At 44.7% G+C, this 11,955-nt stretch overlaps 1 protein-coding gene across 1 annotated transcript in view; it reads left to right on the top strand.

Moving 5' to 3' along the window:
- septin3 (septin 3) overlaps positions 1–1,941 on the top strand; it is a 59,244-nt gene extending 57,303 nt beyond the window's left edge. The window contains exon 10 of the mRNA XM_087978333.1: positions 101–1,941. Coding sequence (XP_087834459.1) covers positions 101–227 — 127 coding nt within the window. The 3' untranslated portion in view covers positions 228–1,941. The remainder of the gene's footprint in view (positions 1–100) is intronic.
- The last annotated feature ends 10,014 nt before the right edge of the window (positions 1,942–11,955 follow it).

Here is an 11,955-nt window from a genome sequence, read left to right as displayed (position 1 = left end):
CTCCCTGCCCCCCTCTCCCTGCCCCCTCTCCCCTGCCCCCTCTCCCTGCCCCCCTCTCCCTGCCCCCTCTCCCCTGCCCCCTCTCCCTGTCTCTCCACAGGACTCACCTCCAGGATCTGAAGGAGGTGACACACAACATTTTCTACGAGACATATCGGGCCAAGAGACTGAACGAAAATGGAAATCTTGCCCATGACACAGACGAAGCGCACGAGAGTAACCTCTGAACTCGCTGGATGGAACCCTCTGTCCCTGCAATCTTCTGTAAAATCTCATTTTTGTAAAAGTGACACCAAGCAAACACTTTGCTGGAGTGGAGCCCTTTAAAGGTTAGCCACTCGCTCACGTCAGACATCCATCGATGTAACACATCTTGAATAGTTTATTTAACGGTTATGTTTCAGCACCTGAACCCGTTTCTGTGTACCTTTGAATCCCGATAAATTCTTTGCTCCTTTTCTCACATTGCGCCCCAACTTTATCATACTCGGTAATTCGACTCTGTCAGAGGGTTGGTCACGTCACAGAATTGGCTAATGTTCTGGGAATCTGGGTTCAAATCCCGCCATGGCTGGAATTTAAAACCAGTCGATGAGTAAATCTGGAACTGAGGTGTCATCTCAATCATGGTGAAACCAGCGTTGGGTTTTGTGAAAGTCTGCCTGGCTCGCTGACACCAATAGGGAAGGCTATCTGCTGTCCTTACCCAGACTGGCCTGCTCATGACTCCAGACACACACCGATGTGTTTCTGCTTAACTGGCCTCAGTCAACTAGTGGATGGACAACAGACGTCAATGATACCCATATCCTGTGAAAGAATGATTCAGTTTAACACATTGGAATGCAGTAGGCCATTCAGCCTATCGAGTCTGCGCTGACCCAGCTGAAGATTACCCTACCACATCCCCTAACCTGCGTGGGGTTTTTAAACCCTCCCTAACCCACACATCACTGGACACAGCATGGCCAATCCACCCTGACCTGCACCTCTTTGGACTGGGGGAGGAGACCCATGCAGACACGGGGAGAATGTCACCCGAGAGTCACACAGAGAGTCGCCCGAGGCTGGGATTGAACCCAGATCCCTGACACTGTGTTATCACTGAGCCACCGTGCCACCCGAAGTTCAGGAGGCTTATCAGGACTCTGTTTAATCTTCCTCCCCAGTGCAGGGTATAGCTGTCTCCTGGTACCCAAGCTGACACCAATAGCCATCTGTTGAGTTAGTCAGCAAAAGGAGGTGATAGCCTAGTAGTGTTATTGCTGGATTCTTAATCCGTGACCCACCTGGGTTCAAATCCCACCATGGTATTTGGTGGAATTAAGAGTCTAATGATGACTATGAAAGGATTGTTGGGGACAAATCCATCTGGTTCACTAATGTTCCTCAGGGAAGGAAATCTGGCCTACTTGTGACTCCAGACCCATTGGTTGGCTCTTTAAGGGATGGCTAATAAATGCTGCACTAGCCAGCAGCACCCTCATCCTGAGAATGAAAAGAAAACACTCTCTGGGATTTAGAAGGATTTTATTGTAAATCTATAATTTAACACAAATGCCGATTTCCACATTTCCCATCTGGATGCTTGACCAGAAACCTGACTGAAAGCCTTCGAGGGCATTGATGGAGAGCGTGAGCTCCCTCTCCAGGACAGCCAAAAAATAACATCACCTCAGGAGAGAGGCAAGGCAGTCAGGAATTACAAAACCCTCTTCAGCTTTTCCTTTCGAAAATGAACGCAGCTATTTCCTTTAAAATCCAGCTTTTGTTTTAAAAAGACCACTAAGAAACCAGCTCTTTGTTTTTTGATAACCAATGGTAACAAATCATTGGTTAAAAGCACACATGCTACCCATTACCCACTTTGATCACTGGGAGAAAGTGAGGGCTGCAGGTGCTGGAGATCAGAGCTGAAAATGTGTTGCTGGAAAAGCGCAGCAGGTCAGGCAGCATCCAAGGAGCAGGAGAATCGACTTTTCGGGCATAAGCCCTTCTTCAAGAATCATTCCTGAAGGAGGACTCATGCCCGAAATGTCGATTCTCCTGCTCCATGGATGCTGCCTGACCTGCTGCGCTTTTCCAGCAACACATTTCCACTTTGATCGCTGAACTGGTTAAAATCTCACTGACCCCACGATGTGTGAGAATATCCTCGTTCTCCTTGGCTCGTTACCAGGCGTTGCCACTGTCATGGGAACACACTGCGAGATGAGGAGCTCGTGTGGATTGTTTCGATGGCAATCGAGGGATTTGCCTCCTCATCCTCCTATCCCCATCTCAAACCGAGCAGAACTCAAATTCCCTCAGAACACCAGCTCACCAGAGACAATACTAGGAACTCACCAGTGCACACAGAGATTTTGGACAGCAGACTCTTACTTGAGATCACTTCATTGTACCATTGGTCTCCATAGCTTTATATACAGCAACATCTTGACCAATTTAGAGTCCATTTGTCCACCAATCAGGGCCCGTTTTTCCTGTAGTATAAATTGTTGTAATCATTTGGGATTTGCATGTGTCCTGATGAGTGACAGGTAGAAGGATATCAGCCACATGTTCCTCTTTACAATGGTACTTTTGCCGTTGACAAATTAGGTGTATTTAGCTCTGAGCTCCCTATTAGAGAGCCCACAGCAGAGTTTCTGAGTAAGCTCCATTGGCATCTGGGAGGTGGGTCAACCAGGTGAGGTGAGGCCTCTTCTGAAGTACTGTGTGTAGTTCTGGTCGCCCTGTTATAGGAAGGATATTATTAAACTGGAGAGGGTTCAGAAGAGATTTACCAGGATATTGCCAGGAATGGAAGGTTTGAATTATAAGTAGAGATTGGATAGGCTGGGGCTTTTCTGACTGGTTGAGACTTGGCATTGCAGAGATTATAAAATCATGAGAGGTATAGGCAGGGTGAATGGCAGATGGCTTTTTTCCTAGGGTGGTGGATTTTAAGACTTGGGACACACTTTTAAGGTGAGAGGAGAGAGATACCTGCTTGGGTTTCCTCCGGCTGCTCCGGTTTCCTCCCACAGTCCGAAGATGTGCAGGTCAAGGTGAACTGGCCATGCTAAAATTTGCCCATAGTGTTAGGTGCATTAGTCAGAGGGAAATGGATCTGGGTGGGTTACTATTCGGAGGGTCGGTGTGGACTTGTTGGGCTGAAGGGCCTGTTTCCACACTGTAGGGAATCTAATCTAATCTAAAAAAGACATGAGCAAAGTTTTTTTGCCCAGAGAGTGGTTCGTGTGTGCAATGAACTTTCAGAGGAAGTAGTGGTTGTGGGTTCAGTTACAACATTTAAAAAACACAAGTACATGAATGAGAAAGGTTTGGAGGGATATGAGCCAAGCGCAGGCTGTGGGACTAGTTTGTTTGGGATTGTGGTCGGCATGTACTGGTTGGACTAAGGATCTGTTTCCATGCTGGATGACTCTATGTCACAGCCAGGCATTCCACTGGTTGCAATATTGCTGGTGTCTGCAATTTCTAAATCGGGGACAAGTTTAAACCTCTCCCCTCTCCCACCCCACGGCCCCATCGTCACAAGGTGAGGGGTCTGAACCCAAATGTCTACTCAGAGCAGTGTGACCATGTGACCAAAAAGCCTTGACCAACTTGCGACTGTGGAAGAAATTCTCACTTCCGCAGTCCAGATTGCCGCCTGTAGAAATCAAAAGTTTGGGAAACACCAAGACCCTCCGTTTGCTGGAGATCTGAAATAAAAACAGGAAGGTGCTGGAGAAACTCAGCAGATCTGGCAGCATCCGTGGAGAGAGAAACAGAGCTAATGTTTCAAAGCTTGAACTTCGGTTCCAAAGGAGAATCATGTTTCCCTTGAAACGTTAATTCCGTTTCTCTCATCGCCCGGCAAGGGGAATTGGGGATTTCAATGTTTCAATGAGCTGGGTTTCAATCCTCCCCCTGGTGTTTGGTGAAACTTTTAATCCAATAACATCTGCATTTTTGTTTAAAAGAAGGTCTGAGTCACCGTTGATAATTTGTGAACAAGAACCCATCTGGTTCACAAATGTCCCATTGGGAGGGAAATCTGCCATCCTTACCTGGTCTGGTCTGCATGTGACTCCAAACCCACAGCGATGTGGTTGCATCTTAACTGCCCTCTGGGCAATTAGGGATGGGCAATAAATGCTGGGCCTAGTCAGCAATGGCTGCATCTCCCTTCTCTTTAAAGTGTTGCCAGACCCTGCTGAGTTTTTCTTCATTTTTGTTAAAACGTAGGCAGTTGCTGAGGATTGTGTTTGCATGTCATGGTCTGTTATGACATCATTGCTGTTTCGTTCCTCGTTCAGGATTTTCGGATTGATAATCAATGTTTTTCGTCATGGTCTCGTTGAGAAAGCAGATTTGGTTTGTTTAAGATTATGTACCGCACTTTACCTGCAAGTCGTTCAACGCGCAAGATAAACTCGGTTGAATTTTTGTTGAAAAAGCTCTGTACCTGTGGATTGTAAATGTCATGTCACGGAAACTTAGGTAGAACTTTAGCAAAGAAACAGGCCATTTGGCCCAACTGGCTTATGCTAATATTGTAGCTTTGCACTAGCCTCCTCCCATCTATTTTCATCCAACATTAACATGTCCTTGCATTTCTTTCCACTTATGTCTTAGCTAGCAACCCCTTAAAGGCCACAAGGTAATTCACGCCAATGTGGTACTGGAATCTATCTTTGCAGAGCAAATTCACAGACTTCCATTGGATTGATTGATGGCGATCCTGTATTTGTGGCCCCTAATTCTGTTCCTCCCAATAAGTGGAACCATCTTTACATCCACCCTGTCAAATCTCTTCATAATTGTAGAGACGGTAATGGAGTCATCCCCTTGTCTTCCTTCCTTTCCCAGTTGCGATGCTTTGTAAAACTCTCCTGTACCCTCTTCCATCCTTCTTCCTAAGTTCACCCCAGGCATGCCCCACAGCTCCATGGCATCCACTGTGGGTCAGGCAAGGAGGCAGGATTCAAATCTCCACCCGATCTGGGTCAGTCTTCTATAGCTGTAAAACCATATTCTGCATTCTGTTCTGTTAATCAGATGGAGTTATGTCAGGTGTGATTTGTCTGGATAGCATGCAAAACAATACTTTACACAGTATCTGGGTACATAGAGATGTACAGCATGGAAACAGACCCTTCGGTCCAACCTGTCCATGCCGATCAGATATCCCAACCCAATCTAGTCCCACCTGCCAGCACCTGGCGATAAATCAAATCAAAATCAAGTCAATTCCGCCATTCTGTTGACACTCCCCATTCAGGGGAGGTGATGACCTAGTGGTTTTATTGCTAGACTCTTAATCCAGAAACCCAGCTAATGTGCTGAGAACCCGGGTTCAAATCCTGCCACAACTGGTGATGGAGATTGAATTCAGCAGAAAGTTGAGAGCGTAATGACGACCACAAAACAATTGTCAGTTGTTGGGGAAAAACCCATCTGGTTCACTAATATCCCTTAGGGAAGAAAACTGCCATCCTTATTGGGGTCTGACTGACATGTGACTCTAGACCCACAGCAATGGGGTTGACTCTGAACTAGGCGAAAGTGAGGATTGCAGATGCTGGAGATCAGAGTCAAGATTAGAGTGGTGCTGGAAAAATGCAGCAGGTCAGGCAGCATCCAAGGAGCAGGAAAATTGACGTTTCGGGCAAAAGTCCTTCATCAGGAATGAAGGGATTTTGCCTGAAACGTTGACTCTCCTGCTCCTCGGATGCTGCCTGACCTGCTGTGCTTTTCCAGCAACACCCTAATCTTGACCTTGTCTCTGAACTGCCGTCTGGGCAATTAGAGATGGGTAATAAATGTTATTCTAGCCAGTGACACCCTCATCCCATGAATGATTCTCTCCCACTCCTACCACCCCACTGTTGGCTCGTGTTAGAAGCATTGGCAGGTGGTTGTTGGCCAACCTGTTTGGCCTCATGAGAAATGTACATCCCTTGGCCGTCAGAGATAGGGAAACCTCCCACAAAACCTCCAGCACCATAACTACTATAAAACAAAGACTTATTGCACAGTGTTCCAAATGGGGTCTAACTAAGGTCTGTACAAGTTCAACCTAACCGTACTGTTTTTCAATTCAAACTATCGAGAGAAGAACCCTATTGCTTTTTTTAAATTTAATGGTTCTATTCACTGACATTACTACTTATATTAATCTGAACATCTGCATCCATAGATGCGTCAGATTTGTGACCCATTTTGCTGCTTATTTTCCAAAGTGTTTGTGACTCTTCGTTCTTTGCACCAAAGTGCCCCACCCTATTGCTCTCAGCGTAGAAATCCTCAATTCCACATCCATTCAGTAAGATTATTCAATATCTTCCTGCCTTTTGTTATATTCTTCTTCAATATTCGTCACCCCCACAAATTTGGTGTTCTCCCTGCAAAGTTTTGGAATCACCCTTGGGGTTCCCAAGTCTGAACCATTTACATGAATCACGAGTGTCAGAGGATTGTCCATGAACAACATGTCACCACTCTTTCTCCCTCAGCACTTTATCACCCCCCCCTCCCCTCCCCCCATTGTATAAATGCTGCCCCCTCCCACACTTCACATCAGTTCTGACTCGACTCAAAACGTTAGCTTGCTCTCTCTCCATGGAAGCTGTCTGAGCCGCTGTGATCTCCGCCATTTTTTTTGTTTTCAACACTTCACACCTTCCTGGAGTCTCTTTTACTTGAAACTTTTTTTGCTTGTTAATCAGCACTGTAGCCAGCTTGATCTCGGCTTTGCCTCTTGTGCCCTGACCCAACATCTACCGCCCTTAGTCATGAGTCTGCAATGCAGCAACTGATCCACAGTGTGACTGAAGATTCAAATCACAATATTACACCTGTCCACTTCTTCGGCTGTCTGTTCAAAGCATTCAGATAGGGTCCTTTCCCTAGTGTAGGGGAGTCCAAAACTAGAGGGCATTGGTTTAAGGTGAGAGAGGAAAGATTTAAAAGTGACCAAAGGGCTAGAGGGTGGTGCGTGTATGGAATGAGCTGCCAGAGGAAGTGGTGGAGGCTGGTACAATTACAACATTTAAAAGGCATCTGGATGGGTATATGAATAGGAAGGGTTTGGAGGGATATGGGCCAATTGTTGGAAAATGGGACTAGATTAGGATATCTGGTGGACATGGACGAGTTGGACTGAAGGGTCTGCTTCCATGCTGTACATCTCTATTAGTCTATGACCTTTCCTGTTGAAATCTGTGCTGACTGCATCATATTTCACTTCTCGATGTTATACTTTCAATAAAGGTTTTGTCATCTTCCCTATCTGCCATTAAGCTAACTACTCTATTGTACATGGGATTTAATATTGCTCTCTTTTCAAATGTAGGAATTAATGTTTGTCAATCTTAGTAATGTTCCTTTTCCCAGCAATGTGTTATATAATTAAGGGTGTCCCACCTTTCAATACTTGTGGATGCAAATGAGTTTGTGCAATTTATTGATTATTTCCCCTATCTTAAATTTTGTTTTTTTAAAAACAGTTTTCTCAGGTCGTGTCCACCTCAGCTAGTCTCCCTTGTAAATAGTTTGCATTCATATATAGACAGGGTGGTTAAGAAAGCATTTAACACACAAGCCATCATTGCTCACACCTCTGAGTATAGGGGTTGTGACGTCATGTCAAGGTCGTACAGGACATTGGTGAGGCCTCTTCTGGGGCACTGGGTCCAGTTCTGGTCTCCCTGTTTATAGGAAGGATATTATTAAACTGGAGCGGGTTCAGAAGAGATTTACCGGGATGTTGTTGGCAATGGAGGGTCCAAGTTAGAAGGAGAGGCTGGATGGGCTGGGACTGTTTTCACTGGAGTGTAGGAGGTTGTGGGTGGTCTTATCAAGGTTTATAAAATAAAGAGGTAAAGATAAGGTGAAGGTTAGGTGTGTTTTCCCTCGGGTAGAGTATTTCAAGACCGGGGGCATATTTTTAAGGTGAGAGGAGTAAGATTTAAAAAGGACATGAGCAGCAATTTTTTCACACAGAGGGTGGTTTGTGTGTGGAATGACCTTCCTGAGGAAGTGGTGGATGCGGGTACAGTTACAACATTCAAGAGACATTTGGTTATGGACGTGAATAAGGAATGTTTGGGTGTTATGGCCAAGCACGGGCAGGTGGAATTAGTTTAGTTTGGGATTATGGTCAGCATGGACTGGTTGGACCGAAGGGTCTGTTTCCATGCTGTATGACTCTAATTAATTATTCTGTGTTTGACTGCTATTCTCTGGGAGTTTATCATATGCATCCATCAGTGATATTAGCTTGTTCATTCTTGCCCTGAACACACACACCTCAATATTGTGAAGTGCTCCATCCAGTAGTTAGCAATCTCAAACAATTTGTCAATGACTTGACTAGACTAGGGGTTATCAGGGTATCACTGACTTAATAGCCATCAGTGATTCAATCAGAAACAGCACCTCACTATGTGTTATTAAGCAAAATGCATTGTCAAACTATGTGAGGTTATATCGATGACTGAAAGCTTGTGCCATAGTAGTAGGTTTTAAGGAACCTCTCAAAGGAGGCACAAGTAGGGAGCGATTTCCCAAGCTTAAATCAGAACAATGGGAATAACTCATTATTCTGAGTTGTTAGCAACCCAGTATCAGAGGGCAATGATAAGCTCCTGTGACTGGGTAAGAGACTGACAACAAATTAGCCAAACCTGGCCATTTTCTTCACTAAATATGGATGACATTCATAATGGCGGCTAGACATAATTATCACAAATTGATGGAAATATGAATGTAGGGCTAAGTAGTAAGGAGAAGAAGGGTAAATCCAGGTGGCACGGTGGCTCAGTGGTTAGCACTGCTACCTCACAGCACCAGGCACCTGGGTTCAATTCCAGCCTCAGGGAATTGTGTGGAGTTTGCATGTTCCCATGTCTGCAGAGGTTTCTGCCAGGTGCTCCAGTTTCCTCCCACAGTCCATCGGTGGATTGACCCAGCTAAAATCGTCCCATAGTGTCCAGGAATGTGCATGTTAGGTGGACTAGCCACAGTATATATGGGGTTACGGGGATGAGATGAGTCTGGGTGAGGTACTCTTTGGAGGCTAATTGCAGACTCGATGGGCCAAATGGCCTCTATCTGCACTGTGGGAATTTTAACTAAGCATAGAAGTGATATCATGTAGACTGAGCTGTTAACCAGGTGAAGTGAAGAGTTAGAGATGAGAGATTATAGGGGTGGGCTTATACTCGAGGTTTGGTGGAATTAAGTGATGTGGACGTGGCAAGTTATTGATGTAGTATCTTTGAAAAATAAGGTATTTTGGAAAAATTATAATCAGACAAGTCAACAACAAACCAAAAAGGAGCTGTTAGAAAGGCTGACTAAAATGTTGACAGAGAGGTGGGTTTTAAGAACAGTTTTACAGAAGGAAATGGAGGTGAAGAGGGTTGAGGGGAGAATTTCCAGTTTGAGGTGTTTTGGAAATTAAGACGTAATGAAATGGTGGTGAATCGAAGAAATTCTAGAGTCAGAGCCACGTTACCATGGGGTAAGGCAGAGCTACAGGAAAACCTCTCTGTCAGAACGTGTCTTTCATTATTGATCTGATGTGATTTATTATTGTCACGTGTACCTAGGTACAGTGAAAAGTTGTGTTCTACATGCAGTACAGGCAGATCATACCATACAGAGGGCATTAGGATAATAGAACAGAGTGAGGAATACAATGTTACAGCTGCAGAGAAGGCGCACAGAGAGCGAGATCAACATTAAATTTAAAATTTGAGAGGTCCGTTCAGCAGTCGAATAACAGCGGGAAAGGAACTGTTCTTGAACCTGTTGGTGCAGGCTTTTAAGCTTTTGTATCTTCTGCCCAATGGAAGAGGGTGGAAGAGATTATAACCAGGGAGGGGTCTCTGTTGATGTTGGCTGCCTTCCTGAGGCAGCGGGAAATATGGACGGGAGTCAGTGGATGGAAGGTTGGTTTGTGTGATGGTCCAGGCTGTGTTCACAGCTCTCTGTCGTTTCTTATGGTCCTGGGCAGACCAGTTGCCGTACTAAGCCATGATGCATCCAGACAGAATTCCTTCTGTGGTGCAGCTATAAGTATTGATAAGAGTCTTTACAGGTATCGGAAATTCCTAGCCTCCTGAGAAGTAGAAGCGTCGGTGTGCTTTCTTGGATACGAGGGCTATCCTAAATCATAGGAAGAAGAAGCCATTTAATCCATTGCCTCTGTTCTACCAATCAATAAGATCACAGTTCAACTGAAAGCAAATTCCATATATACCTGCCTTATTATTTATTATTGTCACATGTATTGAAATAGAGTGAAAAGTGTTGTTTTGTGTTTTATCCAGACAAGTCATACATTACATGAGTACATCAGGGTAATAGAACAGAATGTGGAATACAATGTTACAACTACAGAGAAGGTGCAGAGAGAGATCAACTCTAATATATGAGAGGGCTGTATCATCAGTCTGATGATAGCGGGGAAGAAGCTGTCTTGAATCTGTTGGTACGTGGTTTCCAATCTTTGTATCTTCTGCTCGATGGAAGAGGGTAGAAGAGATTATAGCCGGGTTGGGAGGGGTCTTTGATTACATTGGCTGCTTTCCTGGGAAGTGTAGACAGAGTCAGTGATGGAAGGCTGGTTGTGTGATGGACTGGGCTGTGTTCACAGCTCTCTGTAGTTTTTCAGTCTTGGGCAGAGCATTTGCTGTCCCACTGTGATGCATCTGGACAGAATGCTTTCTCCCCTTAATACCTTTGACTTTTAAAAATGTATTATTCTCGTTTTTATATTGACGTTGTTTAATTGGAGATTGCAGAAATCTAGCATCTACATGACCAGTCCAATATTTACCCAGCCTCGTCGCCATGGAAACTGAATTTCTTGGCACTTGGCACAAATCAGGAAAGTTTGACATCTGCATGTTGGATCAGCAAAGGGACACAGACACCAATATAATTTGCATGTTACTAAAATGTTTAATTTTAATTAAGCATTTGCATCAACATTTGAGGACGTTTTCTCAGTAAAAATGCACATGAATGTCCAAATCAAGTGATCATAGTTTCTAAAAGGATGCATGCCCCAATTTGATTATGTTAATGGATGATTAAGGGGTATAAATAAGGTTAACAGGAGGTGTCTTTTCCTTAGGATGGGGGATTTCAAGACTAGAGGGCATATTTTTAAGGTTAGAGGAGAGAGACATTAGGGCAATTTTTTTACATGGAGGATGTGTAGAATGAACTTCCTGAGGAAGTGGTGGATGTGGGTACAATTAAATCATTTAAAAGACATTTGGATAAGTGTCGAGAGTGTGGTGCTGGAAAAGCACGGCAGGTCAGGCAGCATCCGGGGAGCGGGAAAGGTTCACACAGAGAGTTGTGAACCTGTGGAATTTTCTCCCACAGGAAGCTGTTGGTGTCAGTTCATTAGATATATTCAAGAGGGAGCTGGACGTGATCCATGCGGCTAAAAGGATCAATGAGTCTGGAGAGAAAGCGGGTGGGTGGGATATTGAGATTGCATGATCAGCCATAATTTTATTGAACAGTCATAGAGTCATAGAGATGTACAGCATGGAAACAGACCCTTTGATCCAATCTGTCCACGCCGATATCCCAACCCAATCTAGTCCCACCTGCCAGCACCTGACTCATATCCCTCCAAACCCTTCCTATTCATGTACCCATCCAAATGCTTCTTAAATGTTGCAATTGTACCAGCCTCCACCACTTCCTCTGGCAGCTAATTCCATTTACATACCACCCTCTGTGTGAAAAAGTTGCCCCTTAGGTCTCTTTTATATCTTTCCCCTCTCACCGTAAACCTATGCCCTCTAGTTCTGGACTCCCCGACCCCAGGGAAAGGACTTTGTCTATTTATCCTATCCATGCCCCTCATAATTTTGTAAACCTCTATAAGGTCACCCCTCAGCCTCAGCCTGTTCAGCCTCTCCCTGTAATTCAAAT

Source organism: Chiloscyllium plagiosum, unplaced genomic scaffold (genome assembly GCF_037043375.1).
Source record: "Chiloscyllium plagiosum isolate Xiang-an unplaced genomic scaffold, Cpla_swu_hap1 HiC_scaffold_33, whole genome shotgun sequence".
Classification (NCBI taxonomy): domain Eukaryota; kingdom Metazoa; phylum Chordata; class Chondrichthyes; order Orectolobiformes; family Hemiscylliidae; genus Chiloscyllium; species Chiloscyllium plagiosum.
Note: the sequence above shows the minus strand (reverse complement) of the source record. Positions and strands in the feature narration are given on the sequence as shown.